Source organism: Triticum aestivum, chromosome 3B (assembly GCF_018294505.1).
Source record: "Triticum aestivum cultivar Chinese Spring chromosome 3B, IWGSC CS RefSeq v2.1, whole genome shotgun sequence".
Lineage (NCBI taxonomy): Eukaryota > Viridiplantae > Streptophyta > Magnoliopsida > Poales > Poaceae > Triticum > Triticum aestivum.
In genome coordinates, this window is record NC_057801.1 from 823,818,101 (window position 1) to 823,834,780 (window position 16,680).

Below are 16,680 nucleotides of genomic sequence, written 5' to 3' on the forward strand. Positions count from 1 at the left end.
AAAAGTATGGCAAGATTCCCTAAGGCAAGCCAAAGTGTGGGTAAGAATTTAAGCAACTCAAGTAAGTGTGGCAAAATAACGTGGCAATACATGGCAAAAATAGTCACAATCCAAACGGCCCCCAATACTTTTTCTAGATTCAACGAGCTAGTACAATAACAGAGCACTAGCGTGTACATCTTGTCTTCTTGTACATAGTACAAATTTTTGAACATATACAGTATTTTGTCTTCTTGTACATAGTACTGATTTTTGAACATATACAGTATGTTTCCGTGCCATCCGGTCCACTAGCACAAAGAAAACCGCACAAGGAACACATTTACAAATCGAAAGATTAAAAGAACAAACAACCCAAAAGACAGCATTATTCAGATTCTCATCACCTAGTGTGCGGTGCAAGTTATCTGATCTGTGATCCATGACCCAAAACTTATCATTTTCAATCCTTAATCAACTAGTAGAATGATCATGGCGTCATTGTCATCTGCTACCATAGCAAAGCTAAAGTGTTCGTTTGAATTGTCATATCAGCACAATATTTGTTGCTTCTGGAGATCAACTTCCTTGAAAAAGACATTATGCCATTGTTATTGGCCATCATGTTTGCCTCCATACTGGATCGGGCGGCGGAGGCGTCACTCCACCTCCATATATCGCTGGAACGAGTGGGCAGAGTACTCTGTTTTATGATCCCAAATTGGATTTAAAACATCAGCAATCATTTTAATCGGACCTAAAATGCAAATGTGGCGTCATTTGACTTGGTCTTTGTTCACAACGTTCTGGGACGTGTAAGGATTGCTTAAAAAATCTGTTTTATTTATAGATGATGGGTGCAACTGGCCGAGCAGAGCAAGAATTTGGTACCCAACCACTGATAATTGCCAAACATGCCAACATTAGGAATCATTTATAGAGCAATTTAATTAGAAGTGCCGGATTTTGGCTAGAGGTTAGACCTTTTAAGCCATTGTTATTAAACCTCCAAAAACGTTGTGAACAAAGACCAAATCAAATGACGCCACATTTGCATTTTGAAGTACTCAAGTCTTTCCTTGTAAGAAAACTGAATTGAAAATGTTTCCATGGTTCCCTGAAATTGCACGAAGATGGGGCGTTGCAAGTTAAACTGATCGTCTGAAATTGTGCTACCATAGCAGTGTTTGTTGCTTCTGGAGATCAACTTCCTGGAAATATTTGGCTGAAAATGACATGTTGCCATTGTTATCTGCTATCACGTTTGCCTCCATTTTGCACTACAAATCAACAGAGATGAGGAAAGCAAAAGGTTGCCTTTTGTTCCTTCTCACTCGGTCAAGGAAACTACCTCAGTTCTCAAGACTGAAGCATAATGGCGCAACACAGGTACTACCTCTGCCTTACAAGAATGAACAACATATGGATGGAAAACAGTCACCCAACGCACTAGTTTACTTACTACTGCTTTATTCTACTCCCTCTGTCCCAAGTCCCAACGTTTTGACGCTACACTAGTGTAAAAAACGCTCTTATATTATGGGACGGAGGGAGTAGATTATAACATGTATGGAAACATATGGAAATCCAAACGACGGTTTATTTTGTACCAGCTTATTCTAGATTACAGCATGTGATCTTCCCAAGCACACAAAGTGATAACTGAGAAAGGAATTATTGGTGTAACAAACAATAGACAGACAATAGTTGCTTGATGGAACAACAATTATTGACAACTTGATGTTAACCATTTATTATTTTCTAATTCCGAATAAAAATGTGCTCCATCAACATGACAGTTTACTTGATGGTGTTTTGGTAAAAAAAAATCTATCTTATTGACAACACGGAGTTTTTGTGATGACACAGCCACCAGACAGAATGCATGAATCTAACAATTGCATCTGTTATGTGTGACCTGATAACCATTATAAATTGCCCGGCTATTCTGAAACCGGTATGTGTGTTCTGTCGTACTACATTGTGCACCCAAGAAGTTGTCTTATTTAAAAACAGAATGCAAGAGTAAGTGCTGAGAGAATGGAGGAAACCAAAGAGACACGTATTATTTAGGAACTAAGACATGTCATGCTTAATTGGAGAGTTCTTGGGTTTTGTTTTTGTGGATTGCTGACTGTATACATACAATTTTTATTACATTTTCAACCATATGTAAAAAGAAGGCAATAGTAGCAATGAACTGCAGGGAATTACAACCACAATTACATCCTTCGAAGATACATCTATTGGTAGACAGCAGGCCACAAAGAAGGTCTTAACAATATCAAACAATATCCTTAAGAGCAGAGGTGTAAATCACATGGCTGGGCATAAATAAACAAAGAGATCCGGATGTTGTTTGGTTCCCAGCACCTCACATTAGGCAAGTTTGATCAAGTTTGGTGGTTCTTTGATTCTAGCCATACCTAAGGCAAGAATTTTTTTATGAGCAGTAGACACCACACGTCATAGACATAAAAAGTATGGCAAGATTCCCTAAGGCAAGCCAAAGTGTGGGTAAGAATTTAAGCAACTCAAGTAAGTGTGGCAAAATAACGTGGCAATACATGGCAAAAATAGTCACAATCCAAACGGCCCCCAATACTTTTTCTAGATTCAACGAGCTAGTACAATAACAGAGCACTAGCGTGTACATCTTGTTTTCTTGTACATAGTACAAATTTTTGAACATATACAGTATTTTGTCTTCTTGTACATAGTACTGATTTTTGAACATATACAGTATGTTTCCGTGCCATCCGGTCCACTAGCACAAAGAAAACCGCACAAGGAACACATTTACAAATCGAAAGATTAAAAGAACAAACAACCCAAAAGACAGCATTATTCAGATTCTCATCACCTAGTGTGCGGTGCAAGTTATCTGATCCTGTGATCCATGACCCAAAACTTATCATTTTCAATCCTTAATCAACTAGTAGAATGATCATGGCGTCATTGTCATCTGCTACCATAGCAAAGCTAAAGTGTTCGTTTGAATTGTCATATCAGCACAATATTTGTTGCTTCTGGAGATCAACTTCCTTGAAAAAGACATTATGCCATTGTTATTGGCCATCATGTTTGCCTCCATACTGGATCGGGCGGCGGAGGCGTCACTCCACCTCCATATATCGTTGGAACGAGTGGGCAGAGTACTCTGTTTTATGATCCCAAATTGGATTTAAAACATCAGCAATCATTTTAATCGGACCTAAAATGCAAATGTGGCGTCATTTGACTTGGTCTTTGTTCACAACGTTCTGGGACGTGTAAGGATTGCTTAAAAAATCTGTTTTATTTATAGATGATGGGTGCAACTGGCCGAGCAGAGCAAGAATTTGGTACCCAACCACTGATAATTGCCAAACATGCCAACATTAGGAATCATTTATAGAGCAATTAATTAGAAGTGCCGGATTTTGGCTAGAGGTTAGACCTTTTAAGCCATTGTTATTAAACCTCCAAAAACGTTGTGAACAAATACCAAATCAAATGACGCCACATTTGCATTTTGAAGTACTCAAGTCTTTCCTTGTAAGAAAACTGAATTGAAAATGTTTCCATGGTTCCCTGAAATTGCACGAAGATGGGGCGTTGCAAGTTAAACTGATCGTCTGAAATTGTGCTACCATAGCAGTGTTTGTTGCTTCTGGAGATCAACTTCCTGGAAATATTTGGCTGAAAATGACATGTTGCCATTGTTATCTGTTATCACGTTTGCCTCCATTTTGCACTACAAATCAACAGAGATGAGGAAAGCAAAAGGTTGCCTTTTGTTCCTTCTCACTCGGTCAAGGAAACTACCTCAGTTCTCAAGACTGAAGCATAATGGCGCAACACAGGTACTACCTCTGCCTTACAAGAATGAACAACATATGGATGGAAAACAGTCACCCAACGCACTAGTTTACTTACTACTGCTTTATTCTACTCCCTCTGTCCCAAGTCCCAACGTTTTTGACGCTACACTAGTGTAAAAAACGCTCTTATATTATGGGACGGAGGGAGTAGATTATAACATGTATGGAAACATATGGAAATCCAAACGACGGTTTATTTTGTACCAGCTTATTCTAGATTACAGCATGTGATCTTCCCAAGCACACAAAGTGATAACTGAGAAAGGAATTATTGGTGTAACAAACAATAGACAGACAATAGTTGCTTGATGGAACAACAATTATTGACAACTTGATGTTAACCATTTATTATTTTCTAATTCCGAATAAAAATGTGCTCCATCAACATGACAGTTTACTTGATGGTGTTTTGGTAAAAAAAAAATCTATCTTATTGACAACACGGAGTTTTTGTGATGACACAGCCACCAGACAGAATGCATGAATCTAACAATTGCATCTGTTATGTGTGACCTGATAACCATTATAAATTGCCCGGCTATTCTGAAACCGGTATGTGTGTTCTGTCGTACTACATTGTGCACCCAAGAAGTTGTCTTATTTAAAAACAGAATGCAAGAGTAAGTGCTGAGAGAATGGAGGAAACCAAAGAGACACGTATTATTTAGGAACTAAGACATGTCATGCTTAATTGGAGAGTTCTTGGGTTTTGTTTTTGTGGATTGCTGACTGTATACATACAATTTTTATTACATTTTCAACCATATGTAAAAAGAAGGCAATAGTAGCAATGAACTGCAGGGAATTACAACCACAATTACATCCTTCGAAGATACATCTATTGGTAGACAGCAGGCCACAAAGAAGGTCTTAACAATATCAAACAATATCCTTAAGAGCAGAGGTGTAAATCACATGGCTGGGCATAAATAAACAAAGAGATCCGGATGTTGTTTGGTTCCCAGCACCTCACATTAGGCAAGTTTGATCAAGTTTGGTGGTTCTTTGATTCTAGCCATACCTAAGGCAAGAATTTTTTTTATGAGCAGTAGACACCACACGTCATAGACATAAAAAGTATGGCAAGATTCCCTAAGGCAAGCCAAAGTGTGGGTAAGAATTTAAGCAACTCAAGTAAGTGTGGCAAAATAACGTGGCAATACATGGCAAAAATAGTCACAATCCAAACGGCCCCCAATACTTTTTCTAGATTCAACGAGCTAGTACAATAACAGAGCACTAGCGTGTACATCTTGTCTTCTTGTACATAGTACAAATTTTTGAACATATACAGTATTTTGTCTTCTTGTACATAGTACTGATTTTTGAACATATACAGTATGTTTCCGTGCCATCCGGTCCACTAGCACAAAGAAAACCGCACAAGGAACACATTTACAAATCGAAAGATTAAAAGAACAAACAACCCAAAAGACAGCATTATTCAGATTCTCATCACCTAGTGTGCGGTGCAAGTTATCTGATCCTGTGATCCATGACCCAAAACTTATCATTTTCAATCCTTAATCAACTAGTAGAATGATCATGGCGTCATTGTCATCTGCTACCATAGCAAAGCTAAAGTGTTCGTTTGAATTGTCATATCAGCACAATATTTGTTGCTTCTGGAGATCAACTTCCTTGAAAAAGACATTATGCCATTGTTATTGGCCATCATGTTTGCCTCCATACTGGATCGGGCGGCGGAGGCGTCACTCCACCTCCATATATCGCTGGAACGAGTGGGCAGAGTACTCTGTTTTATGATCCCAAATTGGATTTAAAACATCAGCAATCATTTTAATCGGACCTAAAATGCAAATGTGGCGTCATTTGACTTGGTCTTTGTTCACATCGTTCTGGGACGTGTAAGGATTGCTTAAAAAATCTGTTTTATTTATAGATGATGGGTGCAACTGGCCGAGCAGAGCAAGAATTTGGTACCCAACCACTGATAATTGCCAAACATGCCAACATTAGGAATCATTTATAGAGCAATTAATTAGAAGTGCCGGATTTTGGCTAGAGGTTAGACCTTTTAAGCCATTGTTATTAAACCTCCAAAAACGTTGTGAACAAAGACCAAATCAAATGACGCCACATTTGCATTTTGAAGTACTCAAGTCTTTCCTTGTAAGAAAACTGAATTGAAAATGTTTCCATGGTTCCCTGAAATTGCACGAAGATGGGGCGTTGCAAGTTAAACTGATCGTCTGAAATTGTGCTACCATAGCAGTGTTTGTTGCTTCTGGAGATCAACTTCCTGGAAATATTTGGCTGAAAATGACATGTTGCCATTGTTATCTGCTATCACGTTTGCCTCCATTTTGCACTACAAATCAACAGAGATGAGGAAAGCAAAAGGTTGCCTTTTGTTCCTTCTCACTCGGTCAAGGAAACTACCTCAGTTCTCAAGACTGAAGCATAATGGCGCAACACAGGTACTACCTCTGCCTTACAAGAATGAACAACATATGGATGGAAAACAGTCACCCAACGCACTAGTTTACTTACTACTGCTTTATTCTACTCCCTCCGTCCCAAGTCCCAACGTTTTTGACGCTACACTAGTGTAAAAAACGCTCTTATATTATGGGACGGAGGGAGTAGATTATAACATGTATGGAAACATATGGAAATCCAAACGACGGTTTATTTTGTACCAGCTTATTCTAGATTACAGCATGTGATCTTCCCAAGCACACAAAGTGATAACTGAGAAAGGAATTATTGGTGTAACAAACAATAGACAGACAATAGTTGCTTGATGGAACAACAATTATTGACAACTTGATGTTAACCATTTATTATTTTCTAATTCCGAATAAAAATGTGCTCCATCAACATGACAGTTTACTTGATGGCGTTTTGGTAAAAAAAAATCTATCTTATTGACAACACGGAGTTTTTGTGATGACACAGCCACCAGACAGAATGCATGAATCTAACAATTGCATCTGTTATGTGTGACCTGATAACCATTATAAATTGCCCGGCTATTCTGAAACCGGTATGTGTGTTCTGTCGTACTACATTGTGCACCCAAGAAGTTGTCTTATTTAAAAACAGAATGCAAGAGTAAGTGCTGAGAGAATGGAGGAAACCAAAGAGACACGTATTATTTAGGAACTAAGACATGTCATGCTTAATTGGAGAGTTCTTGGGTTTTGTTTTTGTGGATTGCTGACTGTATACATACAATTTTTATTACATTTTCAACCATATGTAAAAAGAAGGCAATAGTAGCAATGAACTGCAGGGAATTACAACCACAATTACATCCTTCGAAGATACATCTATTGGTAGACAGCAGGCCACAAAGAAGGTCTTAACAATATCAAACAATATCCTTAAGAGCAGAGGTGTAAATCACATGGCCAAGCATAAATAAATCAAGAGATCACACACTTTTTTTGGAATTAAAAATGCTAGTACAAGGACAGAGCACTAGCGTGTGCAACTAGCTATCCCCTATTGTTGGTCTGATCATTTTAAAATTGTGTATCGTGGCTCATATCAATGGTTGTTGCTTCTGGAGATTAACTTCTGGAAATAATTGGCAGAAAAGGACATGTCACCATTGTTATCAGTCATCATGTTTGTCTGCAATTGCACTATCAACCAAATAATGGTTGCCTTTTGTTCCTTCTCGGTGAAGGAAACTATCTCAGTTCTGAAGACAAAAGCAACAGGCCAACAATACCAGACACAAGTGCTACTACTTTCTGCCTTGCAAGAATGAAAAGCAGATGGATGGAAAATAACGATTTAACACTCACAATTTGCAATGAAGACATGACGAGCACAGATAATCAATTCACAACTTGGGAGCTTTATTTGGTTCTGGCTTATTCTAGATTACAACATTTGGCACAAATGATGGGATGTAGCTAATTTCAACAGTAAATTGGTAAATGAGAAATAAAATGTGATGTGATAGCATACTGTAAACAACAATAGATACTAGACAATAAGAGCATCACGGAACAACCTTGGAAGCCTTCATCTTATCGATCCAAGCGTTGAAGGAGTTGACGGTGTTACGGAAGCCGAGGAACCCATGCTCCTTGCTCTTGTTCATGTTGTCCAAATGCTCAATGTCGATACTGAACATGGCATCGACGAACCACCAACTGGTGATCTCCTCGAGCTCGGTCGTGACAAGCTCGTTCTCCTGGAGGATCTCCGTCCACACCGCCTCCTTCCCGGCCATGGCGTCAGCGAGGGAGAACCGGCTGTCCTCCCCCTCGTACCCTGCCCACTCCACCCCGAAGCGCTCAGCCAGCATCGGCCAGAGCTGCTTCCACTTGAACACATCCCCATTGCTGCAATTGAAAGCCTCGTTCTTGGCGAACGGGTCGACGGCCGCCCAGATCTCGTGCTCGGCGACGAGGTCGGCGTCCGAGGCGTCGGTGAAGCCCTCCCATGCGACCTTGCAGCCGGGCCACCGCAGCGTGGTACCCTCCTTGCGGCAGATGGCGGCGTAGACACACAGGCTGCCCATGACGTTCATGGCGCTGCGGGGGGAGAAGCCGAAGATGACGGTGGGGCGGTGCACGGACCAGGTGACGGCGCCGTCGCGGCCGGAGACGTGGTGGAAGAGCACGTCCTCCAGGTCGTAGTAGAAGTTGGGGTGGTCGAGCCGGGGCGTGTCCTCGGTGTAGGGCGGGTCGGGGGCGGGGATCTTGCCGATGGCCTCGAACGGCCCCACATAGTGCTTGCGGCCGGTCTGGAGGCAGACGTGGGCGAGCGCGGGGCAGCCGGGCACGACGACGGAGAGCACGTTGCGGAGCATGCCGGCGTTGACCTCCCGGTTGCGGTCCTCGGTCTCGTGGCTGGACCACGCGGCGTAGAAGACGTGGGTGACGTCGGTGAGCGGCGCCAGGGCGTCCCTGACGGCGGCGGCGTCGGCGAGGTCGAGCTGCAGGTGCGTGACGGCGGGGGACGGCGGCGGCGTCGACCAGCCCGGCGGCGCGCGGCGCGAGACGGCGTACACCTTCCAGGGCCCGCCCGGGGTGTCGTCGCGCGGGAGGATGTCGAGGAGGGAGGTGCCGACGATCCCCGTGGAGCCGAGGATGAGCGCCACGCTCTGGAAGGTGGGCTCCGCCGCCGCCGCCCGCTCGTCCTGCCGCTTCTTGACCGCGCCCACCGCGCCCGCCCACCACCAGCTCATCGCGGGTCTGGGGAGAGGGGGGCTCGGTCGGGCGGGGTGTGGTGCTGGGGGGCGGAGAGCGGAGGTGGCCGGCGGTGGCGTGGAGATCGGGCGGTGGGGGGAGCGCCGGCTGGATCTGGGGATAATGGGGGGAGAGTGGAGTTGTTGGGGTGCCTGCCTGCCTGCTTCCGTGTGCGTTGCGTGGCGATCTGGGGCTGTCGTTTGGCTTGTTTGTTGTCAACGAGCGCTGGACGGTGGGGAACGATCGGCAAGGAGGAGATCGTTGTCGAGTGTCGTGGCCCGGTGGACGGTCGAGGAGCCGCGCGTCGTCGCCTTGGTCTGTAGACCCTCCTACCGTACCGTACAACAACCGCTGTGCAGTCCCGTCTCTTCTTTCTCCGTTGCATCTCCACCGATAGCACGTTCCCCACAAAATATATAATTACAATCAATAGCTTCATTCGATTCATAAAGTTATACTAAATCAGCGACAAATACTGTGTAGATTTACCATGGTCCTCTGGGAGGCGGACGAGGGCGCGCCTGCCACGGCTCCAGCCACACATGCCGCGACCAGGAGGCCTCCCAACCATGGGGCGTCCGGTTCCAGAGCCGTCGGATGCGGGGTTGCACCAAACAAGGTTTAGAGCTGGTCTCTACGCACACAAAAAACAACACTTAATAGCACGTACACTCAATATCGTTTCTTGCATGACATAAATCACAACAGTTCAAATAGATAGGCCGAACTGCTTAACATAAACAATACATGGCACTAGAACATTGGTAGTTCAAGTTGAAAAAGACATAAAAGAACACACACATATCAACAAAGCATCAATTTTCAAGGGCGTGTTTGGTTGCTTTCGCTGTCGGGCCTGGCTCAGAGGGGAAAAACGAGCCAGGCTAAGCAGGGCCTGGGTAAGCAAAAACAGGGTAAAAACATAGATGACAAGTTGATTGGTTGCCTGCATTGGGGGTCTTGTCATCAAGATGCAATTTTCATCCGGCGTTTGGTTGCATACATACATATGATTACCAACGTTAACAACAAAACTTAACAGCCATCAGGTCTGTCGACGAGCGCTGGACGAGCGGGGAACGATCGGCGAGGAGGAGGAGATCATTGTCGACTGTCGTGGCCCGGTGGAAGGTGGTGACATTGGCGGTCGAGGAGCCGCGCATCATCAGCTTGGTCTGTAGACCCTACCGTACAGTTGCCGTTGTGCAATCCCGTCTCTTCCTTCTCCGGCGCATCTCTCCTAATAACACGGTCCCCTCCCTCCTGTCCATAAAGTTATACGGAACCAGCGACAATTAATATATAGATCCACCATGGTTTGCTCAAAGGCCGGCAGCAGACAAGCGTAGCGTTGGCGAGGGCGCGCCTGCGACGACTCCGACCACACATGCCAGGACCATGAGGCCTACAAAGCGTCGGGCGTCGGATCTCGGAGCCGTCAGAGGCGGGGTTGCATCGAAGAAGGCTTAGAGCCGATCTCTACACACACAAAAAACAACAACACAATTACGCTTTGTTTGAATGCCTTCACTGGAAAGCTTTGTATTGAAATGGCACGAAGTTTAAATTCACTATGGAAACTGAAATGGCACGACTACGAATTCATCTGTTTGGTTGTTCACTAAATTGGTGCTTGAAATGCCTCCGATGTTTCAACACCAAATCATGTCTGCATGACAAACGTTGGAATTCCATAGATGTATTCTTATGAAGATTGTTCCTTGTTCTACATGACTCAAAAATAAAACTTGCTCACATGTCACTATGATTGAATGAATATACAGCAGTAAGAATACTAAATGTTCTAGAAATGGTCACACTCTCTTATGACAACATAGCACAAATTCTAAAGAAGAGCAAATAGCACGTACACTCAATATCGTTTCTTCCATGACATAAATCACAACAATCCAAATAGATAGGCCCAAATGCTTAACATAAAAAATACATGGCACTGGTCCATTGGTAGTTCAAGTTGAAAAAAGACATAAAGAATACACACATATCAACAAAGCATCAATTTTCAAGGCAACTTTACCAGCCATGTCTTACTCGTCGTGATGGGCAGCTCTATTAGAGCTTGAAACAGACGATCATTGAGTACCAATTTCCCACAACATCGCAGAATGTCTTGCTCAGCTAAATCAGGTATCAACTTAAGTGCACCAAGTTTTTCAACCGGAATAATAACCTTTGGTGGTGGAATATATGCGCTCAGTTGTCTTCAAAGCACCAACTATATTATTCTTCATATCTCTCCAAGCATGCAAAGAGTAGCATCACATTTCAAAGTTGGTTTTCTCTTTGGCGCAAATTATGGAGAGACTTCAATTGGTTCTACTAATTGCTTTGCAGCAGTCCCAACATTTTTCTTGCCGCCATCACAATTAGCATGGTCTTGAGAATATATGGTAGCTATGGACTCTGGGTTCTTGATAACTTTGGTCTTGTAAGACTTTTATCTCCTTGTGTTCCTAGTTAGCCTGCAAAATAAACACAAACCAACATGAAAGTTGTTGCCTTGTTATTTTACTCATGCAAAGCATATAAAGAATGTGTATTCATGGAGTTTACCTCCACATATGTAGCCCAAACATTATCATTATCCATTGATAGCTTATTATTTATCCAACCCCAACCAAAACCACTTTGAGAAATGATCTGGCTAATAACCTTATAGTGCTTGTTGAAAGTCCTCAGCTTTCCACTTATGCTCTCCTTTGTGATATCCTTATTGCACTTGTCCTTCACATGCTTTACGGAAGCAGTGTACACATGTGGTTTACATTCATTTTGGACATGGCCACCATTGTTGTGATGCTCAACAAGGACTTCAAGCAATGCAACATCCATCTCATCATCATGTGTCAAGTAATTCCTCCACCTTCTAATTCTTTCGTCGACCATGGTGCTACAAGGAAATAAAAATTGTACATGATAGAAACAATAAAGACAATATTAAGTTTTGAGAAACATAATGTCATATATTAATTTCATGAAGATGATGCACATATAAAATACAGAAGGTATCATCACGCTACATGTGACTATATATCATTGATCAGCTATATATACCGAAGAAGAGCACCTTAACTAGCTTTACAAATGAAGACCACCACAACTACCTATCACATTATCATCATATTCCATCTCTAATTCTTATTGTGCCACAAGGCACTTAGCAAACATATCATCAGCTAGTTATTGCCTAAAGTTGTACCATTCAGTAGTGAATTGGACACTTCTAATTAAGATGTCATCATCTAGATCATCATTTGGCGCAACTGCTAATTCACTATCTACTTCAGGCAATAACAAATCATCCATGACATGCTTCATATCCCTTGCGAAGTTGTGTAACACAAAACAATCATTATTAATTTGAATTTGCAATGATATTTTAGTTCATAGTAAGTAATTTTCATTCACATAGTTATTTTATTCGACAACATATTTACTTTAGGTACATGAGCCTTTATATCATAGAAGTTTTGGGAAAGCAAGATATATAGCCCATTTTTTGTCTCCAACAAGCCAAATGTTCGCTCCACTACGTTTCTAGCACGAGAATGATGCAAGTTATGTAACTCTTTGGAGGTTTCATGTTGTTTTGCACTTGCAGCCCACTCTTTTAGATGATACCGGGTGGATCTGAATGGAGCTAGAATCCTATCCATTGGAAGTTTATGGTTGTTTTGCACTTGCAGCCCACTCTTTTAAATGATACTGACTGGACCTAAATGGAGCTATAAATCCTATCATTGGAAGTTTGAGGTTATTTTGCACTTGCAAGCCATTCTTTTAGATGATACCGAGTGGACCTAAACGGAGCTAGAAATCATATCCATTGAAAGTTTGACGATATCTCTCATCCTCCTGCCACAGTAATGTGGATGCGGACTGGTCACCGATGGAGATAGATGGAGACAGGGGAGCAGGGTGGAGCGACAGGAGCGCATGGATGCAAGAGGGGGCGGACCAACCGGGACAAGGGATGGGAAGGAAGATACTTGTGCCGGCATCGAGCACCCTGGTTGGTTGTCGTTGCCCTGGTTGCTAGGTTGGTCAGAAATCCCCTCTCATATCTTTTCTTCTCTTTCCTTTTCTGGTCACTGGGGGTTGAAGTGGTAACTTTTGCAGAGCTAGCGGGTCTATGGAAAAGGAGTGGGAGCCCTCTGAATTGTGGGAGGGAACTTCACGTGGGAGGTAAAACGGCTTGGAATTGGTCTGGTGTTTCCAATACAAATTCATTGTACAATCGAACATCCGTATTGAGGTCAGTTGATTACCAATTCTGTTTCTAGGCTTCCATGGAGACATCTAAACTCAGGTTAGTGAATTCTGTTGACGATTTGATCTTTCTCGGTGTCCCTTGTTTATAGTTGTTGGTTTTCTCCTTACACCAAACCATCCTCACCCCTCCCTGAAAACAATGATGCCAGAAGTACACGACATTGCCTTTATCTCGCTTATTGTGAGTAACATGGAGTAGTAACATGACATGATAATGTTTTTTTTGTTTATATGTTTTATTTACTTTCTTATTTTTCTTTTTTCTACTTTTGTTTATTTTTCTCTCTTCTATTTTCTGTAAAATACATGGCACACAACTATTTTTGCAACATGCTAAGTTTTAATTTAAAAGCTTGATTATCTATGTAAGACGTATGATCTTTTTTCTTGTATATAAAACTATTTTTAAATATTTTTTATAGACATGAATATTTTTATCCTGCAACACGTGATTATTTATTTGTACAAACATTTATACTTTTACACCACACAATTGTTTTTATTATTAAACAGATTATATGACATCAATGCAATGAAAATACAAAGGTGAACAAGGGTGCGCACGCACCCACGTGAATATTAATTCATAAAAAATACTAGAAAAAAATCTGAAATTTTGCGGTATGAACCTTAGTCGGTCATTCTACCCATGGTATTCTTAGTGAAAAAAATACAAATACAAACATACTATTCATTAAACAGTGTGTTTTCTAATATAGTTTCAATTTTGTCATGTTTGCCTAGATTACCACAGATGTGATTTCTTCATGAAACTTCATATGCGAGTATGCCGGTTGACTATGTATATTAGAACAATAAATTCAGTTTTTTATTTTTCTAGCATTTTTTTGAATTACTATATTTTATAAAGGATGTGTTCGCACCCATGTTCACCAAATCCACATCCATCACTGCAATAACTATATTTTGGAGATTTAGGAAACACAAAAGCAAACGACGGCAGTCCATGCGGCACCAAGTTCTAGTCCATGTACAAAGATTCAGGCAACGTGTGGCATGTTGTGAGCAGCTGAGCAACGTGGCAATAGCCGGCCCATACACAATGGATCAACAGGCCGCAGGTGGCAAAAATGAATTGAGTGGATATCCTAATTGCTGGAATTAACACGGCGCAACAATCCTCAAAAAAAAAAAAAAACACGGCCCAACAGGTCAACACCAACAAAAAGAAAAACTTAATTGGAGATGCGGGGGATCGAACCCCGTGCCTCCCGCATGCAAAGCGGGCGCTCTACCATTTGAGCTACATCCCCGTTGTTGACGACGCAAATAGCCGTACAGTAATGTTAACCAAACACGCTAGCTAATCCGTGGATCCGATTACTTGCAACTACTAACACGAACACTACTAGCAGCTAGTCTGTCCAGTCGTATTCATCCAACGCAAACGAGATCTCTGCCCGGTGGAACATATGCTACGCAGGTTGGGAGGCAGGCGGACAGCGCCCGTGAATCCGCGAAGCCGAAAACAAACTAAACTTTGTTTTTTTTAATATAATATAATCATGTTAGGCTTAATTTTCATATCGCCGACGCTTCATAGACTCACGGACGCCGTCCGCCTGAATGACTATATGCAGGCACAACACGCGTGTGTTACACTTTAGGGCCTCTTTGTTTCGCTGGAATTTGAAAACATGAAAACAAAATAAAATATAGGCTTACAGTGTGTAAGAGGTTTAGAGAGGATAGAATTGATGTAATGTATTGTGTATACTAGATAATTGCCCCGCGCGTTGCAGCGGGAATTAGTAGCTCAAAGTTTCTTAAAATACGATTAAGAGCAAATGAGACAATTACCAAATCAATCATTGCTATGAATAATACTGACTCCTTATTGTTTTTATTTCATGAAGATGACCATGTTGAGAGCCAAGCCCAGCCTCAAGGATGGCATGTCATCCTGGATAGACAACATCTGAATAATTATTGTAATCTTTATTTCATCTTATTCATTTCAAGACTCTATCACCCTGGTTGCTACCCCAACAACCATTGTAAAACCTTCTTTTATTCTCATTATAATGAAAAATGACACACAGTAGGGCATTTGCCTTACTGTTTTATGGTAAAAAAAAGATTAAAACCTATTAGCGGTATATATTTTGTCATTTTTTTGAGAACAACACATCTCGAATATATTGTAGAGTAGAACTTGCGGACCATTAAACAAAATAATCATCAGCAAGAAAATAGTATTGGGGAGATAATCAACGCTATCGATTCCCTTAACACCTTCGTTTAGTCTACAATGTTAAAACAAACTACACCCGATATGCTTAGAGAAAGAATTACGATCTTCGGCAACATCCTCCATATGTATCTTTTATCCATAATAACTAATTGATAGACTAACATTTAGTGCAATCAAAGAAGACAAAGTAGAGGCAGATGGAAAGTTCAGCACGACATGTTTCGTTGGGAGCCTCGTCTCTCTCACTTGGAACAAAATTCAGAGTTAGCAGTGAATAGAAACATTATTTTCCAATAGTACAATAAACCTGAGGCCGTGGGAATGCAGCATGGGAAGAATAACCAAGTGTACTGACATTGCTAAAACTGAAGAAAAGCAGGAGCACTACACCACCTGGGAGCGATCACAAGCACAAAAAAGCATACGCACCTTATGAGAACCCCTAAACCAAGCCAAGCAGGAGAAGGGGAAGAGATGCTCACGGTATTCTTCAGGATAGACTTACGGGAATTAATGGTTGTGGCGAGGAGGCAGGGGGAGGGGGCGACCTTCTCCTTCCCAAGCTCATCCAACTGGACTCGATGGGGCAGCGAAAATGGCCTCTTTTGTTGCGTCTGAGGCCGCCAGTGCGAGGAGTGACCATGGGGGAGCCACGACACGCGCATAGGGGCAGTTTTCTGCATGGGGATGGCCGCGTCAGGCCTAAGGCGTGTTCGAGGCCATCGACGTGAGGAGTGCCCGGAGCAGACCAATGCCATGTACTCCCTCCGTTCCTAAATACTTGTCTTTCTAGGTATTTCAAATGGACTCAACATACGGATGTATGTAGACATATTTTAAAGTGTAGATTCACTCATTTTGCGCCGTATGTAGTCACTTGTTGAAATCTCTAGAAAGACAAGTATTTAGGAACGGAGGGAGTAGAGGCTAAATAGGCTTCACAGATATTGCTTGCAGGCCATGGCGGCGGCGAGGAGGCGGGGGTGCTGGTGAGCTGCCCCCTCGAACTGGGCCGCATCTGGTGCATCTTGGCATAGCTTCCTCAGTTACAGAAGGAAGAGCAAGCGTACAAAAGACAAACTAAATTACAGGATGGAATCAATGACGTGGCTGACTGCTGAGGTGGAAAGAGGTGGATGATTGCATGTTGATTGCT

The 16,680-nt window shown here is 42.3% G+C and overlaps 1 protein-coding gene and 1 non-coding gene across 2 annotated transcripts; both read right to left on the minus strand.

Annotated features, from left to right (window-relative positions):
* Positions 1 to 7,651: 7,651 nt before the first annotated feature.
* On the minus strand, positions 7,652 to 9,273 carry LOC123072676 (3-oxo-Delta(4,5)-steroid 5-beta-reductase). Its single transcript, XM_044496284.1, has one exon. It carries the CDS (start codon positions 9,013 to 9,015, stop codon positions 7,822 to 7,824), a length of 1,194 nt encoding a protein of 397 aa, XP_044352219.1. The 5' UTR covers positions 9,016 to 9,273; the 3' UTR covers positions 7,652 to 7,821.
* Positions 9,274 to 14,510: 5,237 nt separating this feature from the next.
* On the minus strand, positions 14,511 to 14,583 carry TRNAA-UGC (transfer RNA alanine (anticodon UGC)). Its single transcript has one exon. It is a non-coding gene; the product is annotated as a tRNA-Ala (tRNA).
* Between the last annotated feature and the right edge of the window lie 2,097 nt (positions 14,584 to 16,680).

Bases quoted from the DNA above. Each gene is read 5' to 3' on its own strand.
- LOC123072676 (XM_044496284.1), bottom strand. From the start codon at position 9,015: ATGAGCTGGTGGTGGGCGGGCGCGGTGGGCGCGGTCAAGAAGCGGCAG.